Here is a 27,550-nt window from a genome sequence, read left to right on the forward strand (position 1 = left end):
GTTAGCCCAAAAGGTTAGATCACATGGAGTTAGAGAGTGGTAGTGAAGTACTGTTTTTCAGATTGGGGGTCTGTGACCAGTGGTGTCTGAAGAGATTTGTGCTGGGCCCAGTGTTATTTGTCATCTATATTAACAATCTGGATGAGAACATAGTTGGGATGATTAACTGGTATATAGTACACAGTAAAGTGGATTGTCTAGTTCAACTGGGAAAGAGGGAAAATAAATTGCAGTTGCAATTTAACTCTTAACAAATGCAAAGGGATGCACTTTAAGAAGTTAAACTAGTGCAGGACACACACTGAATGGCAAGGTCCTGGGAAGTGTTGTTGAATGATGGGTGCAAGTGCATAATTCCCTGAAAATGGCAACACTGGTAGTGGACTTGTGCAGAATGCTGGTGGAATCATTACATTCACAGGCCAATGTATTGTGTCATATTGTAGTCATACACAACTTCAGACAGGTTGCACCTGTAGGTATGCAGTTATGATCGTCACAGTATGGGAAGCATGTGCTAAAGTTAGAGGCAGTACAAAAAAATGTCACAAGAATGTTGCCTGGATTGGAGGTCTTGAGTTATAAGGAGAGACTGGGTAAACCAGGTCAGTTTGCTGAGAGGTGACTTGATGCAAGTATATAAAATTATGAGAGGCATCAGTAGGGGAGATAGCTGGAGTCGATCTCCATTGTAAAGTTGTCTATAACTAGAGGGCATAAGGTGAAGCAGTGGAGGTTCAAAGGGAACCTAATCAAAAAATTTTCCCCCCACACAGAGTAGTTGGGATCTGCAAATGAGCTGCCAGAGCTGTAGCAGGCCAAGTTGGATTAGTTTCGATAGGCATGATGTTAAAATAGATGAAGCGGGCTGAAGGATGTGTTTCAATGCTGCACAACTCTAGCAGAATCAGGTTTATTATCACTGACTGATGTCATGAAATTTGTTGTTTTGTGGCAGCAAAATGAGTATTACAACCAAGGATTTTGGTAACTTTAACAGAATTTTTATTTGTAAATCACATGCTCCTTTTTTCACAGTAGAACCTCAAAAAAAGAGGAAAATTGTTTAGCATGAAAAACTAAAAATTCAAAAACTGAAATGTCAGCAGTTCAAAAGCATTCATCCTCCTTTGCTTAATATTTAGTTGAACCACCTCTTGCAGCTATTACAGCCAGTAGTCATTTTGGATAAATCTCTATTAGCTTTGGACAATGTGATGCAGCAAGACTTTCCAACACCTCCTTGTAAAATTGCTAAAGCTGTGCCAGTTAGTTGGGGAGCGATGGTGGACAGTAACCTTGAGGTCTTGCCAGAGATGTTCGATCAGGTTAAAGCCGGGACTCTGACTGGGCCATTCCACAACATCAATTTTCTTCATTTAACCCCATTCCGTGCTTGTTCTGAGTTTTTAAATCCATGATCTCTCTGTATTTGGCAGCATTCATCTTCCCATCAAAAATCCTGACCAGATTTCCAGTCCCTACTGCTGAAAAGCATCCCCATAGCATGGTGCTACCTCCACCATACATTATAGTAAGGATGCTGTTACCTGGCTGATGTGAAGCATTAGGTTTATGCCACATGTACCATTTAGTGTTGAGGCTAAAAATTCCACTTTAGTCTTGTCCGACCACAAGACCTTTTTCCACATCTTTACAGTATATTCTAAGCGATGTTTACAAGTCTTTACAGGCAAGGATGTACTTTTGTTTTTAGCTAGGGCTTCTTCCTTGCCACTCTTCCATAAATACCCTTTTTGTGCAAGGCCTGCTTCATCTCTAGTTGAAACCACTGATTTCTGCAGTTCACTCAGTGACTGTTGGCATCACAGTAGCCTCTCTTACAAGTGCCATTCTTCTCCAGTGATTAAGTTTAGAGGCGTGACCTGACCTAGGGAGCGTAGCTGTAGTTTCATAATTTTTTTCACTTTTTCACATCAGACTGTACTGTTCAGTGCCTTTCAGATAGTCTTGTACCCTTTCCCAGATTAGTGCTTCTCCATTATAATTTCCCTGACTTGTCTTGAATGCTTTTTTGTCTTCATTTTGGTTTGGTCTGTTGAAAATCTACCATATTGCTGGACCATGCAGAGAGAGGGTTATTTATTCGTATGAATTCATTGAACTGGTAATATTACAATTTTCTACAGTACATCAACAAATTGGGTGAGTTGGTAAGGTAATGCTGTATATTGCACCTGAGGAAAGTAAGCATACAAATTGTTAAGGAGATGTACACTTTTTTTAGCCTTACAATTTTGGTTTTTAATTTTTAGTAAGTTGATGACAGGTGTTGCGAGTTTTTTGATTTGATATGATGCACAATGTTTTGTAGATTAGCTCAAAAATCCTACTTCAATATATTTTAAATTTAGAAAATGAGACAGTAAAATGTGAAAATAATTGTGGGGTTGGCACTGTAGTGAGGTAGTGTACATGGACTGTCAGAAATCTGATGGTGGAGGGAAATCTTAGATAACAAAAGGTTATTTAAAGTTCCATCAGGAAAAGCAAAAATCATTCGACAGGTATTAGGTAAGCTCATGTCCTATGGAATACAAAGAAAACTAAAGAGAATGGGCATCACTAATTTGTTTTTCTCCTCATATAAATCAGGACATAGGAGAGGAGTTGCTATTCTTATCTCAAGCAAGCTAAATTTTGAAGAAATATTCAAAATGGGAGATAAGGAGGGCAGATATTTTCTGGTAAGGAGGAATGCAGATGGAAATTCAGTTACTCTACTGTATATGCACCCCAGGAAGTGATATTAGTTTCTTTCAGAAAATTACTAATATTATGGTAATGGAAACAGAAAGTTTCCTGATATGTGGGGGAGACTTAAATTTATAATTACAACCAACGTTAAACTCAATAGAAAAACCTAGGAAACAAAATCTTTACATAAGAAGGTTAATATACTTTTTGAGGATGTTGGTCTAATTGATATATGGAGGGACCTTTTCCCCAACAGAAGGGATTACACTCATTATTCTGCCCCCCCCCCCCATTCTGTATATACAAGAATAGACTATTTCATAACATTTGGAAAAGACAAAGACAAAATAAACACTTGTGGAATTGGGACAATAGATGTAAGTGACTATGCACCTATATAGTTATCTGTTGATTTTGATCTAGAACCAAAGAATACCATTTGGAAACTAAATTCAAGTCTACTCAATGATCCCTACTTTAAAAGAAAAAAAAGGAATAACACATTAAAGGAATTACAACATAGGCTGAAGGAACTAGAAAAAAAAATGAATTTGGCACAGGATACATTAGAGGAAATTTTAAAAATTAGGAATGAAATTAATAATTTGACTATGCAAGAAATGAGGAAAAATTTTATGTTTCTGAAACAGAGATATTATGAAAGTGGATATAAGTCTATGAAAGCACCGGCGTGGAAACTGAAAAAAAAAATAGCAGAAAATACAATTCATAGAATTAGGAATCCAAGAACAAAAATGATAAAAAAAAAATAAGCTGGTGTGAAATTCAAGAAGTTTTTTAAGTGTTTTACAAAACTCTATATTCCAAAGTTCCAGGGGGGAACATAACCCAAAATTGACATCTTCCTGAATTCTCTAGTTACCCACTTTAAGCGAAGAACAAAATAGAACGATGACTGCTGACATAACTGAAGTTGAACAAAAAGCTGCAATTAGTAGGCTTAAATTAAGCAAGTCACCAGGATCAGATGGGTATATGGCAGAGTGGTACAAAGAATTTAAGTAGTGTGGAGGAGCAGAGGGATCTGGGGGTACATGTCCACAGATCCCTGAAAGTTGCCTCACAGGCAGATAGGGTAGTTAAGAAAGTTTATGAAGTGTTAGCTTTCATAAGTCGAGGGATAGAGTTTAGGAGTCGCGGGGTAATGATGCAGCTCTATAAAACTCTAGTTGCCTCACTATAGGAAGGATGTGGAAGCATTGGAAAGGGTACAGAGATTTATCAGGATGCTGCCTGGTTTAGAGAGTATGCATTATGATCAGAGATTAAGGGAGCTAGGGCTTTACTCTCTGGAGAGGAAGAGGATGAGAGGAGACATGATAGAGGTGTACAAGATATTAAGGGGAATAGATAGAGTGGACAGCAGTACCTCTTCCCCAGGGCACCACTGCTCAATACAAGAGGACATGGCTTTAAGGTAAGGGGTGGAAAGTTCAAGGGGGATATCAGAGGAAGGATTTTTTTACTCACAGAGTGGCTGGTGTGTGGAATGCACAGCCTGAGTCAGTGGTGGAGGCAGATACACTAGTGAAATTTAAGAGACTACTAGACAGGTATATGGCGGAATTTAAGGTGGAGGGTTATATGGGAGGCAGGGTTTAAGGGTCGGCACAACATTGTGGGCCGAAGGGCCTGCACTATGTTGTATTGTTCTAAGTTCTATATATCTGGACCTAATAGCTCAATACATCAGACAAAATGAAGATATCAGGGGAATTACTATTAAAGGAACAGAGCATAAATTGGCTTGTTAAGTGGATGACATTTTGATCTATTTAGGGCAACCCACATACTCTTCACCTAAATTGATGCAATCCTTTGAACAATATGGTCAATTATCAGGATACAAGATCAGCATAGATAAAACCCAATAACTTTCATATAACTATAGCCCACCAAGAGAAATTGGAAGTAGATATGGCAAACAGTCTTTCAAATATTTGGGCATCATTATGCCAAAAGATTTGGCAAAGTTATCAGAATGCAATTATCAGCCTATACATAAAAAAATTAAGGAAGATATAACAAGGTGGAACCTAATTCCTTTTTTCAGTCTCAGTTCAAGGATTGAATCTATTAAAATGAATATACTGCCCAGACTATTATATCTCTTTCAGACCCTACCAATAGAGATTAATCAAAATCAATTCAGTGAATGGAACAAAATGTTATCAAGATGTATTTGGCAAGGTAAAAGGCCTAGAGTTTGCCTCAAAACTTTGCAATTAGCCAAGGAAAAGGGGGGATGGGGCCTACCTTCTCTTAGAGATTATTATTTTGCAGCACAGTTGAGAGCTGTGATATGTTGGTGCAACCCATCATATGACGCTCAATGGAAAAACATTGAGGAGCGGGTACTTCCCTTTCCCAAACAGGCAATTTTGGCTGATAACAACCTACAAAGGTACATAAATACTATTGATAACCCATGGGTGAAATGGACTCTTAAAATATGGAAAACTATTATAAAAGAATATAAACTAGAGGGAGATATTGCAATTCCTAAATAGTGTGCATATGACTTGGATTTTACAAGAAGGAACACTGTTCAGTTTTGAAATACTTAAAGAGAAACACTTATTAGAAAAACAAGACTTTTATCAGTATTTACAGATGCGACAATATGTTAATAGGACAGTTAAAAATGTAACCAAGGCAAGTACATGTTTGATAGAGCTATTTAGAAAAGCATAAATTCAGATAACGGTAGTAGAATCATTTCAAGTGTGTATAAGGGTTTGTCAAAACTTAAGACACATTCAACTTCATACATTAAAACAAAATGGGAGAAGGAAGGAGGGATAATTATATCTGAGGAAGAATGGACAGATATAGACATGGATGGACATGGATGTATCAATGGAAGTGTACCAGTATACAGAAATGGAGGGAGTTCGGATGGAAAAACATGGTAAGATATTTTATTACACCCGCTCAGAAATCCCATTATGATAGTAACCTCCCTGTTTGCTGGAGAGATTGTGGAAATCAAAATGCAAACCATTATCATATTTTCTGGGAATGCCCCGTTATCAAAAACTATTGGAGTGGGATACACAGTGCCCTACAAGACATCTTTAAATGTGAAATACCCTTAGAAAGTAAGACCATATATTTTGGGTATATACCTCAAGAATGGTTGAAGAGGTAAATATTAATGAATATACTGTTGGTGGCTGGTAAAAGGACTCTTACTAGGAAATGGTTATCACAGGAGAGCCCAACCTTAAATGCATGGATGGAAATTACGATGGACATTTACAAAATGGAGAAGATAACAGCATCTGTTAATCATAAGTTGAACAATTTGATTCACACTGGGAAAAATGGTTTAACTATCTAACACCTCATAGGCCTAACTTTATTCTCACAAATCAATGAATATATTGTAAAAAAAAATGATCACTCCCTACTTGTACATATTTTTCTCCTTTCACTTGTTCTTTCCTCTCTTTTCTATAAGTGTATACCTTATATAAATATTATGTGGAGATTTGCGGCATATATAACTATATGATATATATGTACAATATCTGAAATACATCTTTTGGAAATATTTGTTGATGATGAACTTCAATAAAAAATAAATTACAAAAAAAAAAGGAATACAAAGAGTGCAGCAGAGTATCTGAGTAAGTGTGGAGGATGAAAGGAGGCCATGAAATATCATTGGCAGATAAGATTAAAGAGAACTCCAAGTTATTTTATAAGTATATTAGGAGAAAGAGGGTAGCTAGGTACCAAAATATTAATCTGTATGGAGGCCGGAGATGTGCACAACTTTCTAAATGAATACCTATTGCTTGTACTCACCAAGGAAAAATGTACGAAGGTTAGTGAATTAGGGAGAGATGCATTGATAGTCTGGAACATGTCAGCATTATGAAGGTGGAGGTGTTGGGTATCTTGGAATGCATTATAAATCCCCAGGGCCAAAGAGGTCAATCAGAGGTTTTTGTAAGTTTGTTGGCCATGGTGAGGTACCAGAAGATTGAAGAAAAGCTAGCGTAGTTCTTTTATTTAAGGACAACAGAACAGTTAATGTACAGAAAAAGCTACTGAACAAAATTCCACAGGACAGTAATTATGTATATTTGGAAAGTTGAGAGAATCAGCACAGCTTTGTACAGGGGAAACCATATCTCACAAATTTGACTGAGTTCTTCTGAGATGCTAACAAATGAGCTTGATGTAGGTGGGGCAGTAGTTGTTCTTTTCATGGACTTCAGCAAGGCACTTGACACAGTTTCACATGGCAAGATAAGTCATATGGGATCCAAAAGTGAGTTGGCTAAATGGATCCATAATTGGTTTGGTGATAAGAAATAGAGAGTAGTGGTGGAAGGACAAAATCCTGCAGCTCAGAGACAGGCCTTTACAGCCCACCTCATCCATGCCAACCATGTTGTCTATTCCATTTGTCTGCAGTAAGCCTATATCTCTCTTCACCTTTCCTATCCAAGGATTTCCAAACTTTTTAAATGCTGTAATTGCATCTGCCTCCCCCGACACCTCCTCTGGCAGCTTGTTCCAGATACCCATCATTCTCTGATAAATTTAGCTCTTAGATCTACTTTACATTTCTTGTCTCATCTTGAACCTGGATATCTCTTGCCCTAAAACAAAATTCCATGTATTTCTGATTGGAAGTCTGTAACTAGTGGTGTAGCATGGAGTTTAGTGTTGTGACCTTCCTGTTTCTTTTAATATATTAACAACTTGTAATGAACATAGGCATCATTTGCAAATTTGTGAGTAACAAAATTTGTGGTATTGGGGAGCGTAAGGAAGTAGGACGTTTACAGTAAATGGTAGGGCAATAGGAATTGTTGATGAACACAGACCCAGGGGTACAAATCCAGTTTCTTGAATGCGACAACACAGATTGATAGGGTGCTGAAGGTGTGTCTGTCTATCTATCATCTATCTAATTTTTTTAAATTTGAGGTACAGCACAAAACAAGCCTTTCTGGCCCAACGAGCCACACTACCCAGCAACCCACCAACATAACACTAGCCTAATCACGGGACAATTTACAGTGACTAATTAACCTACTAACCAGCACGTCTTTAAACTGAGGGAAGAGTCCAGAGCACATGTAGAAACCATGGCCCTGGGAGGCATGAGGAGAATGTATAAGCTCCAGCACTGGAATTGAATTTTGAATGCTGAGTCGTAATAATGTTGCGCTATCCACTGTGCTACTATGGCACCCACATGGTTTGCTTATCTTCAGAGATTGGGGTAGAGAATACAAGAACCTGGGTGATATATTACTAGACACTGTTTGGAGTACTGTGTGCAGGATGCAATTGCTCTGGAAAGACTGCAGAGGAAATTCACTAGGATGTGCCTAGACTAGAAGAATTGGATACACTGGGCTTATTTTCCCTGGAGAGGTGTCAGCTGAGGGATGATAGAAATAAATGAGATCTGAGGCTCAGATAGTTAAAATCTTTTTATCCTATTTTGGCCTATCAAGAACAAGGGGGCATATATTTAAGGTGAGAGAAAAAATTTTTTAAAGGGACTCTGAAGAGTAATTTTTTTTGTTTACACAGACTGTTTGGTATGGAGAAGGTGATGAAATCCAGATAGAAATACTAATTCAAGAGGCATGTAATTAGGCAAGGCATGGAAAGATGCAGTCCTAATGTGGGCAAATGGGATTAGCATAAATGGGTAGAAAGAGGGCCATTAAGTCCATTTCTGTGCTGTACAACTCCATGAATCTACAATCTAGGCAGCACAGTGGTTAAGAGTTCTGCCTCATGGCTCCACAGACCGAAGTCTGATCTTTAGTATGTAGGAGTTATCTCTGTAATACTATAAATCCGTCTTGGTCCTGAACTCAGTCTGGTCCTAAAACCTGGTACTTTTGTTCTAGTACTAATTGCCTCTCCCATTCCTTTGTGGACATTTTCAAAGCTCATCTGCCAAACATATTACTTTAAACCCCTCAATATATAATTGTTGTACTTATAGGTTTGGTTTGGAAAGGTATAATGCAGTGAAACTGAAGTTCCAAGATGATCATAAATGTACCCACAAGTTCCCTTTACTTATAACATGTATAGGCATGCTAATATCAACAGAATTGACAAGCATCCAAACTTCTGTAGTAATAGCAGATTTCTGCTGGAAGTACCAGAGCCCCTGCTACAATGAAGGATTTAATGTCACTATTCACTATAATGCTGGAATAGGGAACCATATAACAATTTCCTTGTGCTGATCCCAACAACTCCACTTCTGCAAAACCATGTAGGGAATGGAAATCATTGCTTAACGATTAAGCACAAAAGTTAACTGTTAGTACTTTTTCTTCTAATCATTAAGCTTTTCATCATTGGTTCAGACACAGGACGCACCTTCCATTGCTTCTGATGAAGGTTCACGCTGTCTCCTTTTGTTTAAGAATTTCTCCTGTATATTAGCGTTCTCGAACTTGGAGTCTGACAGAAAATCATCACAATGTTGCTTAAGTGGCTTCTCTGCACGATTCCTATTGTGGACATACTCTGCAATGAAGCGCCATTTTTCATTAGATATACTCTCGCATAGTCTGATAATTACTTCTTTCACCTGACTTTTCTCAAGGTTTTATAACAGGAACAGGAAGTTGTTCAAAACAACAACAAACTCAGTCAGATGCATTAATCTTCAATTTAATTGCACTACACAGCAACAATATTCCAAATTATAACTATTTAGTCAAAAATAAGGATTATTTTCCATGCAGTATACACTCAATTGTGACTTTATTGGTACCTCGTGCACCTAATAAAGTGGCCACCGAGTGTATATTGCATGGAAAATATTCCTTATTTTTGTCTAAATAGTTAATGCAATGTGTTGTGCATTCAGAGATGCTATTCTGCACACCACTGTTGTAATGCGTGGTTATTTGAGTTACCTTCCTGTCAGCTTGAATCAATCTGGCCATTCTCCTCTGACCTCTATTTTCGCCCACAGAATTAGCACTCACTAGGGACTGGTGCGTGTTTAAAAATCCCAGGAGATCAGCAGTTTGAGATACTCAAATCACCCCATTTGGCACCAACAATTATTGTATGGTCAAAGTCACTTAAATCACATATCTTCCCCATTCAAGGACATTCAAGTCATCTACCCCACGCCAGCAATTTACACAATTCCATAACCTTCTGCTTTTTGCCCCAAGGAGGTGGAAGTTTGTTTCATTTGGCTAAAGATATATACAATTCCTCTAAAGTTACAGAATACTCTATATTTCATAAGACCATAAGACATAGGAGCAGAATTAGGCCATCTAGTCTGCTCCACCTTTCCATCCATCATGGCTGATTATTTAGCCCTCTTAACACCATTTTTATTATAAATGACTATAAATTGCACAATGCACATTTAGACAAGAGTCATAATGTAAAGATTTTTACTCCTCATGTATATGAAGGATGTAAGTAATAAAGTCAAGTCAATTCAATTCATATTTGATGCTCTTACTAATCAAGAACCTATCAACAGTGGCCAAAGGTGGTGTGGAGAGGAGATTGCAGATAATGACAACAGTGATCATAACTGTGGCAGCAGAAAGACTTGGTACCGAGGAAGAGCAGGCCAAACAGCCATACGTTAAAAACACCAGAGCCACCAAAATCCACAACATCTGGAAAGAACTCAAGGCGCTCAAGCAACAACATAAATAGGTAAACCATGAGGAAAGGGCACCGCTGGAAGAACTGCATGTGATGCTGAGGAAAAGGCTCATAACTCTGAGAGTGGAACAACATCGGAGGCGCAGGAGAGAAAGAGTACAGAAAATATCTGCATTTATCAGTAACCCATCTCAGTTCACCAAACAGCTGCTGGGTCAGAAGAGAAGTGGAAAGCTGTCCTGCACAAAGGAACAGATGGACCAGCATCTTCGAAGCACCTTCAGTAACCCAGAGAAATTGGGACTTCCGGTAAGATGGCGATTGTTTAGTCGCTCCGAACTTTTGCTCCGTTATACTTCCTATCTTTGCACTGTATATCTCCCTTCTTAAACCTTAGTTATTTTATTAGTTCTCTTTTACCTGCCTGCGAACACATTTATCTTATAATGGCCATCAAAAGTACTAAAACCGGGAAAAAGGAAACTTCCACGGCTCTGTCGGCTGAGATTCTCGTTGTTTTGGAACAACATCGACAAGATATTTTAACGGATTTTAAAACTGAACTTAGAACTTCTTTCAACCAGCTGGCTAAATTGGATCAGATTAATGCTTGAGTGGATGAACATGCTGAACATTTATCTCGCATTGACTTAACTTCTGAAGATTTAAAACGCCGTGTTCAACATCTTGAAAATTTCTGCTCCAACCTAGTGGAGAAGAACAGTAAACTTTCTTCCAAAACGGTGGATCTTGAAAATCGGAGCAGACGTTGCAATCTACGAATTCTTGGTTTGCCAGAGGCCACCGAAAAGGGCTCTTCCGTTGAATTTTTTCATCTTTTCTCTGTGAGATTTTCGGGAAAGAATTTCTTCCGACTCCACCTGAGCTTGAAAGGGCTCACAGGATTTATGTTCCTCGTGCAATTTTGGGTTCCTGTCCACGGCCAGTTATTTTATGCTTTTATCGATACCAGGTGAAAAACCGTTTGATTATGGAGACACGCCGCAGAGGTACTTTTGCTTTTCAAAATACGGTCATTCGTTTTGTGGAGGATTATGCCCCCCCAGGTTCTGAAGATGCGTGCTGAGTTTAAAGGTGTAATGAAAGTGCTTTTTGATTGCGGATTCAGACCCTCTCTCCGAAATCCAGCCGATCTTCGAATTACGTTTGCTACGTAAAGATTATAAGTGGTTTAAATCAGTGAAGGAGGCTGAGGCATTTGTTGGAAGTCTTCCAGCCATCTCATCTTCTTTGGAACCGGTCTGACCTTCTAAAATGGTTGATAAGTACTTCTCGAAGTAAAGCTATTTTTTCCAAACTCAGACTTTACTTGAATAATTCAGATATTAACTATTGAAACTCTAAGGGCTGTAGTCAATCTCTCACTGGACTTGGTGCGTTTTCTCTAAATAGATGATTTAAGTTTAATGTTTCCCTGCGGACTTTTAAATTTTACTTGTGTAATCTACTTTATTTCTGTATAACTCTATCTATAGAGAACTACAATTGATTTTAACTTGTTTTGGAGGTTTGGAGTTTTTATTGAAGGCCTCCCTGTTGGTTGATTTACAGTTTAAGTTTTGCTTTTTTTTCCTGTAAACGGTTGATAAATACTCTCTTTAAATTAGGTTAGTTTTAGGTTTCTTTTCTGATTTTTTTTGTATTAAGTTTTATACTTCTGTTGAAGTTGTTCCTATTTGTAATTCTGTTTTCTAGTGCATAAATTAGTTATTATTTGCTATATTATTTATACGGAACTTTTGTTAACGATACGGAACTGGAAGTCATTTTTGGGTTAATTTTTTTTGTAGAGCTAGCTGCTTTTTTAGGTAGCCGTCTAGTTTTGGGTTGCGAGGGTGGGGTGGATTATCCAGTTCCAACACTACTCACTGTTTCTTTTGTTTTCCTTTGTTATTCAGGACATGTCTTTGTTTTTTGCTCCCAGACTGTTACTGTACTGCTTGATTTTTTATATGCCTGCTACCTTCTATGCACTAACAATTGATAATGGTTAATACACTTAAATTTGTGAGCTGGAATGTAAAGGGTTTGAATCATCCTGTTAAAAGAAGGAAGGTCTTCTCGCATATTAAACAACTCAAAGCTGACATTGCTTTCCTTCAAGAAACTCATATTTGTAGTTTTGATAATTTTCAGCTTTTGTCAAAGTGGGCGGGTCAGCATTTTCATTCATCCTTTGCCGCCAAAGCTGGGGGGGGGGGGGGTCTCCATCCTTATTAATTCAAATATTCCTTTTGAACTCCATAATAAGATATCTGATACAAAAGGCCGTTTTATTATTGTTTCTGGTAAATTATATAATACTAAAGTTGTACTAGCAAACCTGTATGCTCCCAATTTTGATTATGTTAATTTTTTTGAACGTTTTTTCTCTTCACTACCAGATTTAAACTCATACTCTCTTATACTGGGTGGCGATTTTAATTGTTGGTTAGATCCTAATTTGGATCGATCGTCCTCTGTTACTAGATTACCTACTAAATCTGCCTTAGCTATTCACTCTTTTCTTTCTAATTATGGTATCTCAGATATATGGCATTTCCTTCATCCTACTGAGAGATTATTCTTTTTTTTCATATGTTCACCATACCTTTACTAGAATTGACTACTTTTTACTTGATAATCAACTTATTGCATTTGTCTATTCTTGTGATTATCAGAGTATACTGATTTCTGACCATGCTCTGTCTTTAAACTTTCCTGGTCTCCCTCAGAGGAATAAACACTGGCGTTTTGACTCGACTTTATTATCCGATGATGATTTTCTAAAATTTATTAAGGATCAGATAACCTTTTATTTTAACACCAATACATCATCTGAAATGTCATCCCAGATTGTCTGGGATGCCATGAAAGCATATTTGAGGGGTCAAGCAATCTCCTATACAGCAAATCTTAATAGGAAGTCCTGTACAGATCGATTAGACCTCATTAATCAGATTAAAGAATTAGATCAACTGTATGCTCAAACTAAGAATCCTGAATTATACAAGAAGCATGTAGAACTTCAAACTAAATTTAATCTTCTGTCTACTCAACCTGTTGAACGCCAACTTCTTGAAAGTAAGAGTCGCTTTTATATTCATGGTGACAAATCTGGTAAATTTCTAGTCAATCAGCTGAGGCGTTCCAAAGCTAAACAACATATTACAGAGATCCGGAAGGAGAATGGAGACTTTACATCGGATCACTTAGAAATCAATGACGTATTTAAAAATTTTTACTCTTGACTTAATTCCTCTGAATCTCTGAATGAGAATATTTCTGTTGATCATTTTTAAATCTGAATATTCCTTCACTTTCATCTGATTTTAAAGCCAAACTTAATGCGCCTATATCATCAGAAGAAATATCTTTTGCAATTTCTGCATTGTCTTTAGGGAAATCTCCTGGACCTGATGGGTTCCCCGTAAAATTTTATAAATCATTCTCTTCACTTCTTTTTCCTCAGTTACTCTCAGTACTATCTGACTCGTTTAATTATGGTAAATTGCCACCCTCTTTTAATGAGGCATCTATTATTCTTTTATTAAAAAAGGGTAAAGACCCAACAAGAGTGTTCCTCGTATAGGCCGATTTCTTTGCTTAATGTTGATGTTAAAATCTTGGCCAAAGTTTTGGCTTATAGATTAGAAACTGTTATTTCCCTCTATTATTTCTGATGATCAAACTGGTTTTATTAAAAACCGTCTTCCTTTTTTTAATATTCGGCGTTTATTTAACATTTTATATTCACCTTCAACTGGGATTCCTGAATGTGTTATTTCCCTTGATGCGAAGAAAGCATTTGATTGTATAGAGTGGAATTACCTTTTTGCAGTTTTAGAAAAATTTGACTTCGGTCAAAGTTTTATCTCTTGGATCAAATTGCTGTATCTGTGTCCTACTGCCTCTGTTTTGACTAATTTTCAGAAATCCCAGTTATTTAACCTCAAACGTGGCACCCGTCAGGGATGCCCTTAAAGTCCCTTTCTCTTTGATTTGGCTATAGAACCTTTGGTGATAGCATTTCGAAGCTGTCCTGAATTGACCGGGATTTGGAGGGGGGGGTGTTGAGCATTAAGTTTCTCTTTATGCTGATGACTTATTACTTTTTCTTTCAAATCCGTCTACATCCTTACCTCCAATGTTCTCACTTCTTGATCAGTTTAGCCAGTTTTCTGGCTATAAACTTAATTTACATAAGAGTGAACTTTTCCCAATTAATAAAGAAGCACAAGAATTAACATTTCGTGACCTCCCTTTTAAAGTAGTTCATAATCAATTTACTTATCTTGGGATTACAGTCACAAGGAAGTTTAAAGATCTTTTTTGTGAAAATTTTGCCGATCTTTTATATACTACAAAACAGAGTCTGTCACAATGGTCACCTCTACCTATGTCTTTGGTAGGTCGTATTAATGTTGCTAAAATGTATGTTCTCCCTAAATTTTTATATTTATTTCAATCAATTCCAATTTTTATTCCTAAATCTTTTTTTTGATTTCTTAGACTCTATTATTTTGTCATATCTGTGGAAGAATAAGCATTCTAGAATTAATAGAGTTTATCTCCAAAAATCTAAAAAAGAGGGTGGCATGGCCTTACCTAACTTTCGTTTATATTATTGGGCAGCCAATATACGTTGTGCTACCTTTTGGTCTTTTTTCCATGGCCAACCCAAGTGCCCTAATTGGGTGGCAATGGAGTTGAGTTCCACGAAAGATTTATCTATTTCTGCACTTCTTGGCTCTGTACTCCCTAGTAGTTTGTCCAGGTTAATTGTTAATCCTCTTGTTAGACACACTTTGCGAATATGGGCTCAGTTTAGGAAATTTTATGGTTTCTATGGTTTTTCCTTTTCTAGTCCTATCTTACATAATCACCTTTTTTTACTTACTATGTATGATTCAACATTCCATGATTAGTATAGGAAGGGCATTAGACACTTTGAAGATCTTTTTATTGATAATCGCTTCGCATCTTTTCAACAGCTCTCTGCTAAGTTCAATCTGCCTAATGCTCATTTTTTTAGATATCTCCAAATTAGACACTTTATTAATCCTTTAATTCCTAACTTCCCTGAAATGCCTGAGAAAAATGTTATGGATTTATTTCTTTCTATTAATCCACTGGATAAAGGTTTAATATCACTTATTTGTGATAAATTAGCATTCTTACGGCATGCCCCTGTGGATAAAATTAGAATGGCTTGGGAGCATGATTTAGATATCTCTTTATCTGATGAGACTTGGGACTCGATTCTCAAATTGGTTAATTCAACCTCTCTTTGTGCTCGCCATTGCCTTTTACAGTTTAAGATTGTTCGTAGAGCCCAATATGTCTAAATCTAAATTATCTCGATTTTACCCTAATATTAGTCCTCTTTGTGATAAATGCAAAAGGGGCGAGGTCTCTCTTATTCATATGTACTGGTTCTGTCCTAGCTTGGAGAAATTTTGGAAAGATGTCTTCATAACTTTATCTTATATTCTGAATCACCACTTAGAACCTAACCCTTTAATTGCTTTGTTTGGTTTTTTGGGCGAGACAGATTTACGTTTGAGTTCGATTAAGTGTCGAATATTATCTTTTGCTTCTCTCCTGGCTAGACGTTTAATCCTCCTTAGATGGAGAGATGTTGCCCCACCCACACATGCTCAATGGCTTAATGATATTATGTCCTGCTTAGACCTTGAAAAAATTCATTATTCAGTTCTTAATTCGGATATAAAGTTCCATAAGGTCTGGGGACCTTTTATTGAGTACTTTCATAACCTTCCTCTTAACTAAGGTTTTTTTTTCGGTCCCTTGCTTTCAGCTTTTTTTTTGGTAGTAGGCATTATTATCTTCTGTTTTTAAGTGTATTTACAGTTTTGGGGGTTTGAATGTCCTGATTTACATTCTCTATATTGTGTTGTGGTTGGTCTGGAGTTTTTTTTGTTGCGGGGCTTGGGGAGGATACTAATTTTACATGTCTTCAATTTGGGTGCTTTCTCAATGATCTTTTTTGTATTATATTATTATTGTATGTTTATTTTTGCACTGTATTAATGTTCTTCATTTTGATTTGGGTTTTTTTTCCTATCTGTAGTGATGTAGAAAATGCATAAAAAAACTAATTAAAAAAAATGAAATTGAACTGGAAGACTGTGAGGCCCTCATCTCTCCCGCAGAACCAACAGAGGCTTTCGACCTTTGACAGCCTCTCTTCAAGAAGGTTCAGCAAGTAGTCAGGAAAGCCAGAGCTGTCTCAGCGCCTGGTTTGAGTGGCACCACCTACAATATCTACAAATGCTGCCCCGGCTTCTCCGGCGGCTGTGGAGAATACTCAAGGTGGTCTGGAAGAGAGGCAAGGTGCCCAAGCAATGGAAGTAAGCAAACAGAGTGGGATTCCAAAAGAAAAGAACTCTGAGAACATCAGCCAATTTAGGATAATATCCTTGCTGAGTGCTGAAGGGAAAATCTTCAGCATAGTGGCAAAGCACCTAACAGAGTACTTCCTGAGGAACAACTACATCGACACCTCCATCCAGAAGGGTGGCGTTCCAAGGGTACCAGGCTGCTTGGAGCACAATGGAGTCATCACACAGCTCCTGAGAGAGGCCAGAGAGAATAAGCGTGACTTAGTGGTTTAGTGGTTGGATTTGGCCAATGCCTATGAATCAATCCTCCACAAGGTTGTTGAAGATGCTCTGAAGAGGCACCATGTTCCTGAAGGAATCAAAGGCCTCCTTATGGACTACTACAACGAGTTCTACCTGAGAGTCAACAGGACCAATAGCAGGCTGGAGATTGGTATCATCACAGGCTGCACCATCTCACTCATACTTTTCGCCCTGGCAATGAACACGCTGGTAAAATCTGCAGTGTCAAGGCCCGAAATCAAGATCTGGGATCCGCCAACCACCAATACGAACCTTCATGGATGATCTGACTATCACTACGGAGTCAGTGCCTGGTGCTAAGTGGATTCTTAAGGGGCTGGAAAGGTTGATGAGGTGGGCAAGGATGTCCTATAAGCTTGCAAAATCAAGATCTGTAGTGTTGAAGAAGGGGAGAGTACAGGAGAAATTTTGTTTCTCTATTGAGGACATTCCAAATCCTACCACCACAGAGAACCCTGTTAAAAGTCTTGGGAAGATGTTTGATGCAACACTCAGAGATAAGGCAGCAATAAGAAACACCCGTGGGGAGTCTGAACAATGGTTGCAAGAGGTTGACAGGACTGGCCTTCCAGGGCAGTTTAAGGCATGGATTTACCAGCACGGTATACTACCAAGAATCCGCTGGCCACTGCTTCTCTATGAGTTTCCAATTTCCACTGTTGCTGAATTAGAGAGGATAGTCAGCCGGTTCCTGCGAAGATGGCCAGGTTACCAAGGAACATCAGCAGCATTGCTCTCTATGGGAGTAACTGCAAACTGAGGCTCCCCCTGAAATCCATCGAGGAGGAGTTCAAGGTTTTGTTAGCAAGAGAGCTGCTGCAGTACCGGGAATCTTCAGATCCAAAGGTTGCCGGAGCAAGAGTGGCAGTGAGAACTGGAAGAAAGTGGAGAGCAGAGGCTGCAGTGGAAGAAGCTGAGGCGTGACTGTGCCACAAAGTGCTGGTGGGGGCAGTCGCCAAGGGAAGAGCTGGACTTGGAAGCCTTGAAGTCCCTCATTTTGACAAAATACAAGGGAAAGAGCGATAAGAACTGGTCCAGAATGAAGTAAAGGCAGCTGTGGAGGAGGAGGAGGACCAGCAGAGCAGTGGCAATGAAACAGCAAGGAGCCTGGACCAAATGGGAGCTGGTGATCGAGCGAAAAATCATGTGGAACGATCTCTGGAAGGTGGATCCACACTGTATTGAGTTCTTTATCCAGGCTGTTTATGATGTCCTTCCTAGCCCATCCAACCTGCACTGCCTTGCAGAACGACCAGCTTGCCCCCTCTGTGAGAAGACCGGTACGCTAGAGCATATTCTGAGCTGCTTCCCCAGAGCTCTTGCCGATGGCCGTTATTGGTGGTGGCATGACCAGGTCCTCCGGACAATTGCTGAGACAATCTCCAGCACCCTTAACATCTGCCAGAAAACAAGTCCGGTCAAGAATACCATCTGCTTTGTCAAAGAGGGGCAAAGACCAACAGAACACCAGAAAGCAACCAGGTTTCTCCTCACTGTGCAGGACTAGAAGCTAAAAGCAGACCTGGGAAAATAGCTGCAGTTTCCTCAAGTATGAGAATCTGAAGAACAACTGCCAAAGAAGAGGCTGGAGAGCAAAGTTCTGGCCTGTGGAGGTCGGGTGTCGTGGCTTTTCAGGCCAGTCACTCTACAAAAGTACACAGGGCACTTGGGATCACGGGAGAGAGAAGATGGAGACCCATTTCTACCTACCACAGATGCAGCAGAGAAAGCGTCAAGATGGCTCTGGATAAAGAGGGCAGACCCGTGGGTTGCTGCCAGGGCACAGGCCGGGGTCTGATCAACCCTGGTCAGGTTGCCTGGGCGAGGGAGTATGATATTGACAGACCTGAAATACCTGACGACCCCAGGCACCATCACTGATGATATGCCCTAGCTTAGCACCATGCAGATGTTTCTGTAAGAAGAAACCCTCTTAATACCATTTTTATTATAAATGACTATAAATTGCACAATGCACATTTAGACAGTCATAATGTAAAGATTTTAACTCATCTTGTATATGAAAGATGTAAGTAATAAAGTCAAGTCAATTCAATTCACATTTGATGCTCTTACTAATCAAGAACCTATCAACCTCTACTTTAAATACACCCACTGACTTGAACTCCATAGCTGTCTGTGGCAATGAGTTCCATAGACTCACTACCCTTTGGCTAAAGAAATTCCTCATCTGTTCTAAATGGATGCCCCTCTATTCTGACGCTGTGCCCTCTGCTCCGAGACTCCCCCACTATAGGAAACATCCTCTCCATGCCCACTCTGACCTAGACCTCTCAATGTTCGATCGGTTTCAGTGAGATCCTCTCCTCATTCTGCTAAACTCCATTGAGTACTGGCCCAGAGCCATCAACTACTCCTCAAACATTAACCCTTTCATTCCTGGGATCATTCTTGAGAACCTCCTCGACCTGTCTCCTCTGTTCTACACCAACCCTAGTGGAACACCACTAGTCACTGGCAGCCAATCAGAAAAGGTTCTCTTTATTGCCACTCTGTCTCCTTCCAGTCAACCTATCCGTGAAAGTGTAGCGATGTGCTACACACAGCGCTGAAATAACAACATGCAGTCGGTAAGTTGTTTCGAGACTAGTTTATTCAAACTTCGCGGTGCTGGCATTTAAATCCCTGGCGCCCGCCCTCTCCGGGAGGAAATGACATCAGAGGTGCATTACCAAAGTCTCCCCCCGCGCGCTAGCTATTTGTGAGCCGGTTCCCCTGCACAGAAAGTGGGTCGCCACATAACCACCCCCCTAGAACCGGCGATACACCCCCCAATGTCCACAGTCTGGATCAGCCTGCTTGGGAGATCTGCCTCTGTGCCACGGTGCCTGAACCTCGACCGGCTGCGCCAAGTCCACATGGGCTGGTTTGAGTTGGTCTACCGTGAAAACCTACTCTCTCCCTCCAATGTCCAGAACGTACGTGGACCCGTTGTTGTTGATCACCTAGAATGGCCCCTTGTACAGCCGCTGTAGCGGTGTCCGGTGTTCGCCCCTTTTTACAAACACAAACTTACAGTTCTGCAGGTCTTTGGGTACATGGGTCGGGGTCCGTCCGTGCTGTGAAGTTGGTACGGGGGCCAGGTTGCCGAGCCTTTCACGTAGCCTGTCCAGGACTGCTGCGGGTTCTTCCTCTTGCCCCCTTGGGACTGGTATGAACTCTCCCAGGGGCGCGCCGTACACCAACTCCGCCAACGAGGCGTGCAGATCCTCTTTGGGCGCTGTACAAATTCCAAGCAGGACCCAGGGAAGCTCGTCCACCCAGTTAGGTCCTCTCAGGCGGACCATGAGAGCCGACTTCACGTGACGGTGGAAGCGTTCCACCAGTCCGTTCGACTGTGGGTGGTAGGCAGTTCACCACAGGCTGGAGGTGAACTGGGCGCCTCTGTCTGAGGTTATGTGGGCCGGTACCCTGAAGTGTGCTACCCAGGTTGCGATCAGTGCTTGGGCGCAGGAATTGGCAGATGTGTCGGTGAGCGGGACCACCTCTGGCCACCTTGTGAACTGGTCTACCATAGTTAGGAGGTACTGCGCTCCTCGGGACACTGGGAGGGGGCCCACGATATCCACATGAATGTGGTCGAACCTCCGGTGGGTGGGTTCAAACTGCTGCGGCGGGGCTTTAGTGTGCCGCTGCACCTTGGCTGTTTGGCACTGTGCACACGTTCTGGCCCATTCACTGACTTGCTTGCGAAGTCCGTGCCACGCAAACTTGCTGGAGACCAGCCAGACGGTTGTCCTGATAGATGGGTGCGCCAAACCGTGTATGGAGTCAAAAACTCGCCGCCTCCAGGCTGCCGGGACGATGGGGCAAGGTTGGCTGGTAGCCACGTCGCACAGGAGGGTCCTATCACCTGGGCCTATGAGAAAGTCCTGCAGCTGCAAAACCGAGACTGCGGTCCTGTAGCTGGGCATCTCGTAGTCTGCCTGCTGCGCCTCCGCCAGTGCTGCATAGTCCACCCCCAGGGACAGGGCCTGGACAGCTGGTCTACAGAGTGCATCCGCCATGACGTTGTCTTTTCCCGTGACATGCTGGATGTCCGCCGTGTACTCAGAGATGTAGGACAGATGTTGCTGCTGGTGAGCCGACCAGGGATCGGACACCTTCATGAACGCAAAGGTCAACGGTTTGTGGTCCGTGAACGCGGCGAACGGCCTGCCTTCCAAGAAGTACCTGAAATGCCGGATTGCCAGATACAGTGCCAACAGCTCCCGGCCAAAAGCACTGTACTTGAGTTTGGGTGGTCATAGGTGCTTGCTGAAGAACACCAGGGGTTGCCAGCGCCCCTCGATGAGCTGCTCCAGCACCCCACTGACTGCTGTGTCAGATGCGTCCACCGTGAGGGCGGTGCACCAGAATCGCGGCATTTGCCAAGGCTTCCTTGGCTTTAACGAAAGCGGCCGCGGCCTCCTTGTCCCAAGTAATGTCCTTGCCTTTACCCGACATCAGGGTGTATGAAGGGTGCATGATACGGGCTGCTGAGGGGAGGAAACGGTGGTAGAAGTTCACCATACCAACGAACTCCTGCAGGCCTTTGACCGTGTTGGGCCGGGCAAAGTGGCGGATCGCGTCTACCTTGGCGGGCAGAGGTGTTGCCCCGTCTTTGGTAATCCTGTGGCCCAGGAAATCAATGGTATTGAGACCGAACTGGCATTTGGCCGGGTTGATCGTGAGGCCGAAATCACTCAGGCGGGAGTAGAGCTGGCGGAGGTGGGACAGATGCTCCTGACAACAACTGCTAGCTATAAGGATGTCATCCAAATAGATGAACGCAAAGTCCAGGTTGCGTCCCACCGCATCCATTAGCCGCTGGAACGTCTGTGCGGCATTCTTCAGGCCGAACGGCATTTGGAGGAACTCGAACAAGCCAAACGGAGTGATGAGTGCTGTTTTGGGGATATCTTCAGGGTGCACCGGGATTTGATGGTATCCCTGGATGAGGTCTACATTGGAAAAGATTCTTGCCACGTGCAGGTTTGCTGCAAAGTCCTGTATGTGCGGCACGGGGTAGCGGTCTGGAGTGGTAGCCTCGTTCAGTCTGCGGTAGTCGCCGCATGGTCTCCAACCTCCGGCTGCTTTGGGCACCATGTGCAGGGGGGAGGCCCATGGGCTGTTGGACCTCCGTACGATCCCCAATTCCTCCATCCTCTTGAACTCCTCCCTCGCCAGGTGGAGCTTTTCTGGGGGGAGGCTTCGTGCGCGGGCGTGGAGGGGTGGTGCTGTACCCAGTGTCTGGGCATGGCTGCTGTGAACTGCGGTGCCAGAATCAATGGAAAGTCCGCCAGGATTCTGGTGAATTCGTTGTCTGACAGGGTGATGGAGTCCAGGTGTGGGGCCGGCAACTTGGCTTCACCCAGGGAGAATGTCTGGAAAGTCTCGGCATGTACCAAGTCTTTTCCCTTGCGAGTTGACCAACAGGCTGTGAGCTCACAAGAAGTCCGCCCCCAGGAGTGGTTGGGCCACAGCGGCCAGTGTGAAGTCCCATGTGAACCGGCTGGTGCCGAACTGCAGCTGCACTGTGCGGGTGTGCCTTAGGTCCGTATCGTGCTGCTGTTTGCGGCCCTCAGGGTGGGTCCTGACTTCCTGTTGTGGGTGTCGTACCCCGTCGGGGTCAAGACGCCGATCTCCGCTCCAGTGTCGACCAAGAAGTGGCGTCCCGACTTTGTCCCAGACATACAAGAGGCTGTCCTGGTGGCCTGCCGCCATAGTCATTAGCGGCAGCTGGCCCTGGCCCTTGCAGGGCAGGTGTCAACGGCGGGCCTTTGCACCCCACCATTGGTGGTAGAAACACCACTGTTCATTGGCCTCCTCACTCCTGCCTCTGTGTTGTGTGTGCCCCCCTGCCGGGCCTGGTCTGGTCTGGTCTGCTGTTGGGTGCGTGGCCTGGTAATCTGACGGATGGACGCCATGCTCTCCCTCTTGGCTTTCCACAGCATGTCTGCCCGGGCCGCCACCTTCTGGGGGGGGGGTCACTGAAATCTGCGTCGGCCAGCAGCAGATGTATGTCCACGGGCAGTCGCTCTAGGAACGCTTGCTCGAACATGAGGCAGGGCTTGTGTCCGTCAGCCAGTGTCAGCATCTCGTTCATCAATGATGACGGCAGTCTGTCTCCCAAACCGTCCAGGTGAAGCAGGCAGGCACCCCGCTCACGCCATGAGAGGCCAAAGGTCCCAATGAGCAGCGCCTTGAATGCTTCATATTTGCCTTCTTCCAGGGGCGACTGTATGAAATCCGCAACCTGGTCAAGGGCGCTCACCACGTGGTAGTAACGCGTGGAATCAGATGATATCTGCTGAATCTGGAACTGGGCTTCTGCTTGGCTAAACCACAAGCGTGGTCGCAGCGTCCAGAAAGTCGGCAGTTTTAGCGAAACTACGTGAACAGATGAAGAGTCAGTCATCTTTAGTCCAAATCCCATTTGGACCGTCGGGGTCACCAATGTAGCGATGTGCTACACACAGCGCTGAAATAATGACACGCAGTTGGTAAGTTGTTTCGAGACTAGTTTATTCAAACTTCATGGTGCTGGCATTTAAATCCCTAGCACCCGCCCTCTCCGGGCGGAAATGACATCAGAGGTGCGTTACCAAAGTCTCCCCCCGCGCGCTGGCTACTTGTGAGCCGGTTCGCCTGCACAGAAAGTGGGTCACCACAGAAGTATCTTTCTTGTAATACAATGGGCTCATCCTGTTAAGCAGCCTCATGTGTGGTACCTTGTCAAAGAACTTCTGAAAATCTAAGTAAAAAATACTCACACTGACTTTCCTTTGTCTATCCTGCCTGTTACTTCCTCAAAGAATTCCAACAGATTTATCAGGCAAGATTTACCCTTAAGGAAACCATGCTGACTTCAGCCTTTTTATTATGTGGCACTAAGTAACCCAAAACCTCATCCTTAATAATGGACTCCAACATCTTCCCAACCACTGAAGTCAGGCTAACTGGCCTATAGTTTCCTGCCTTTTGCCTCCCTCCTGTCTTAAAGAGTAGAGTGACTTTAAATTTTTCAGTCCTCTGGAATCATTCCGGAAAAAAAGTAATTCTTGAAAGATTGCTACAATTTTTTATTTGTTTGTTAATTGGTTTATTTAGAGATCAGCACGGAATTGGCAATCTTGACCCTTTGAGCCACATTGTCCAGCAATTCCTGAGTTAACCCCAGCCTGATCACGGGACAATTTACAATAACCAATTAACCTACTAACTGGTACATCTTTGGACTGTGGGAGGAAACTGAAGGACCTGGGGAAAATCTACGTATTCCACAGGAGAATGTACAGACTTCTTGCAGATGATGTTGGAGTTGAACTCCAAAATCTGATGCCCTGAGCTGTAATAGCATTGTACTAATTGCTATGCTACCATGGCACCTCCACAATCTTTTCAGTTACCTCTTTCAGAACCTTGGGGTGTAGTCCATCTGGTTCAGATGATTCATCTACTTTTGGGCCTTTCAGCTTCCCAAGTACCTCTCCTTATAATAGCCACTATAGTCACTTCTGTCCCTGACACACCTGAATTTCTGGGATACTGCTAGTGTCTTCCATTGTGAAGACTGACGCAAAAATAACATCTGTCTGCCATTTCTTTGTCCCCCATTACTACTTCTCCAGCAACATTTTCCTATACACTCTTGTCCGTTTTTACTGTTTATCTGATAAAACTTTTGTTATCCTCCTTGATATTTTTGGCTAGCTTACCTTCATATTCCATCTTTTTTCTCCTTATGGCTTTTTTAGTTTCCTACTGTTGGTATTTAAAAGCTTCCCAATTATCTAACTTCCCACTAATTTTTGCTCTATTATGCTCTTTTACTTTCATGCTGTCTTTGACTTCCCTCATCAGCCAAGATTTCCTCATCCTCCCTTTAGAATACTTTTTCTTCTTCGGGATGTATTTATCCTGCATCTTCTGACTTGTTCCCAGAATTCCTGCCATTGCTGTTCTGCTATCATCTCTGCTTGAGTCCCTTTCCAATCAATTTTGGCCACCTCCTCTCTCATGCCTTTGTAATTTCCTTTACTCCAATGTAATACTGATACATCTGATTTTTGCTTCTCCCAAATGCAGGGGAAATTCTATCATATTACAATCATTGGCTCCACAAGGTTCCTTTACTTTAAGCTCCCTAACCAAATCTGGTTCATTACACAACACCCAATCCAGAATTGCCTTTTCCCTAGTAGGCTCAACCACAAGCTGCTCTAAAAAGCCATCTCGTGGAGATTCTAAAAATTTCTCCTCTCGGAATCCAGCACCAACCTGATTTTCTCAACCTACCTGCATATCAAAAACACTTTGACTATTGCAATATTGCCCTTTCTACATGCTTTTTCAATCTTCCATTGTAATTTGTACCCCACATCATGGCTACTATTTGGAGGCCTGCATATAACTTCCGTCAGGGTCTTTCTATCCTTACAGTTTCTTAACTCTACCTACGAGGATTCTACATCTTCCAACCCTATATCATCCCTTTCTAAGGATTTGTTCAAACTTGCACCCATGTTATTGGAAGTTGAATTTCTATCCTTTTCCAAACTTTGTCCTTTCTAAATTCTGGAGAATTTCAAAATCTCTTTTGCACTCTCCTTCCCTTCTACTTTATTCTCACTCTTCCAAATTGTTGAAGTTACTATTTAGTTTAAGACACACTTCAACTCATCCCACTGATTGCAACTTTGCCCTATCATCTACTTATCCTTCCTGAGAGTCTCACTACCCACTGTATCTACTTGGATACCAACTGCCCCATTCTCTGCCCTATCACTCCGCAAACCTTTCTGCAAGGAATTTGGTTCCCCTTGAGTTCAGGTATAACCCACCCTTTTTGTACAGGTCGTACCTTCCTCAGAAGAGATCTCAATGACCCTGAAATCTGAAACTTGCCCCCTGCACCAGTTCCTCAGCCACACATTCATCTGCCGTATCATCCTATTCTGACCCTCACTGGTGCACGGCAAGGGCAGCAATCCAGAGATTACTGCCCTTGAGGTCTTACTCTTCACCTTTCTACCCGTATTCTTTCTTCAGGACCTCCTCACTTTTCCTACCTATGTCGTTGGTAGCAATATGTATCACAACTTCTGGGTGTTCACCCACCTCCTTTAGAATGCTGTGGACCCGATCCTTGACATTGGCACCTGGGAGGCAACATATCATAGAAACATAGAAAACCTACAGCACAATGGTGTTTATCTGAATCCCTTGTCACTACTGCACTCCTTTTCTCCTCTCTTCTCTTCTGACCACAGACACAGACCCACTGCAGCTTTCCACTGGTAGATTGCTCCTTCAATAGTATCCAAGGTAGTATATTTGAGGGCACAGGGTTACTCTGCACTGGCTGCCTATTTCCTTTCCCACTCCTGCAATAATTGAAGCCACAGAGCACAACTCACTAAAATGTGAACTATCTTCATTTGGTACATTATTCTTCGAAATTTCCATTATATTTCTGTCCCTTCGTATCAAATTCTGGTCATAGGAGCTGTTAGGTGTTCGCCCAACATGGATGTACAACCGTTAGAAAATGCTTTTTAAGTTAATTGTTAACATGTGCAAAGCCTAGATATCAACATTTGAATGAGAAGTGCTAGGTCAGTTAACATTGTATCTGCTTAATTTCTGCAAACCACAAAATATGCCCCTAGGAAACAGCACCAATAATGATACTTACTAGCTGATGCGAGAATGGAGTTGGTCAGTTTTTGCTGTGTTTTCTGGGTTGGATCCGGCAGACAAGACACTGATGAACCTTTGTGTTTTAGCATCACTTTTTTGGAAGCTTTGCTCTTATCCAACGATTTATTCTGTGGATAACCTTTCAGAACAGGTTGCAAGTACAGATTCAGTGGGATATCTGAGGAGAGAGCAAAACAAAATACATTCACATACTTCTAATGCTTAGTATGCACAGTGCTTCTTAGCTGTGAAATGGTATGTCTTTCCAGCAGATGGGAGTATTATGTAATAATAGCTTACCTCTGTACAAGTCGGGGCAAAAATTTCACCTGGAAGATACACTTGTGGAAATGCATTATTTCCTCTAAGGTATTAATGCTTCCCCCCGCCCCCCATAAGCATTTACTTTCCATTTGTAGCACGGTCTGAGAAAATGCAGCATGAAAACATATTCACCATGTTGAAATTGAGGAAAACCAGCATGCCAGAAGTGCAATATGCCAACTTAAATTGCGTATTACCTCTAGCCTTGCCCTAAAACAGATAAAGCTATGATGGAGAACCCAGTTCACACACATTAGTGGAAACAATTAGAGATGCTCAAATATTTTAAATGAGTAACATTTGATCAAAAGTGTGAAACACTGTGTGCAGAAGTAATTTTAACTTTACAGTAGTCCGATGAACTTAACAGCAAAAATCAGGAAAATTTTTCACAACCGCTCAAGTTGAAATCCACATGAGCGATTACTGCATGTCATTCTACTCCAAGTGGAGGACAGAATCTGTACAGTGTGCTG

At 41.9% G+C, this 27,550-nt stretch overlaps 1 protein-coding gene across 5 annotated transcripts in view; it reads right to left on the reverse strand.

The window, feature by feature from the left end:
* Positions 1 to 27,550, reverse strand: part of LOC132384586 (KAT8 regulatory NSL complex subunit 1-like) — a 171,933-nt gene that overhangs the window by 15,201 nt on the left and 129,182 nt on the right. For 4 of the 5 annotated variants that reach the window (XM_059955800.1, XM_059955801.1, XM_059955802.1 and 1 more), the window contains 2 exons: positions 26,746 to 26,928; positions 9,112 to 9,261 (listed from right to left, as the gene is read on the reverse strand). In XM_059955800.1, the coding sequence (XP_059811783.1) occupies positions 9,112 to 9,261; positions 26,746 to 26,928 (333 nt within the window). The remainder of the gene's footprint in view (positions 1 to 9,111; positions 9,262 to 26,745; positions 26,929 to 27,550) is intronic. The other variant, XM_059955803.1, reaches the window with a different exon arrangement.

The sequence above is a fragment of the Hypanus sabinus genome, chromosome X1, assembly GCF_030144855.1.
Source record: "Hypanus sabinus isolate sHypSab1 chromosome X1, sHypSab1.hap1, whole genome shotgun sequence".
Lineage (NCBI taxonomy): Eukaryota > Metazoa > Chordata > Chondrichthyes > Myliobatiformes > Dasyatidae > Hypanus > Hypanus sabinus.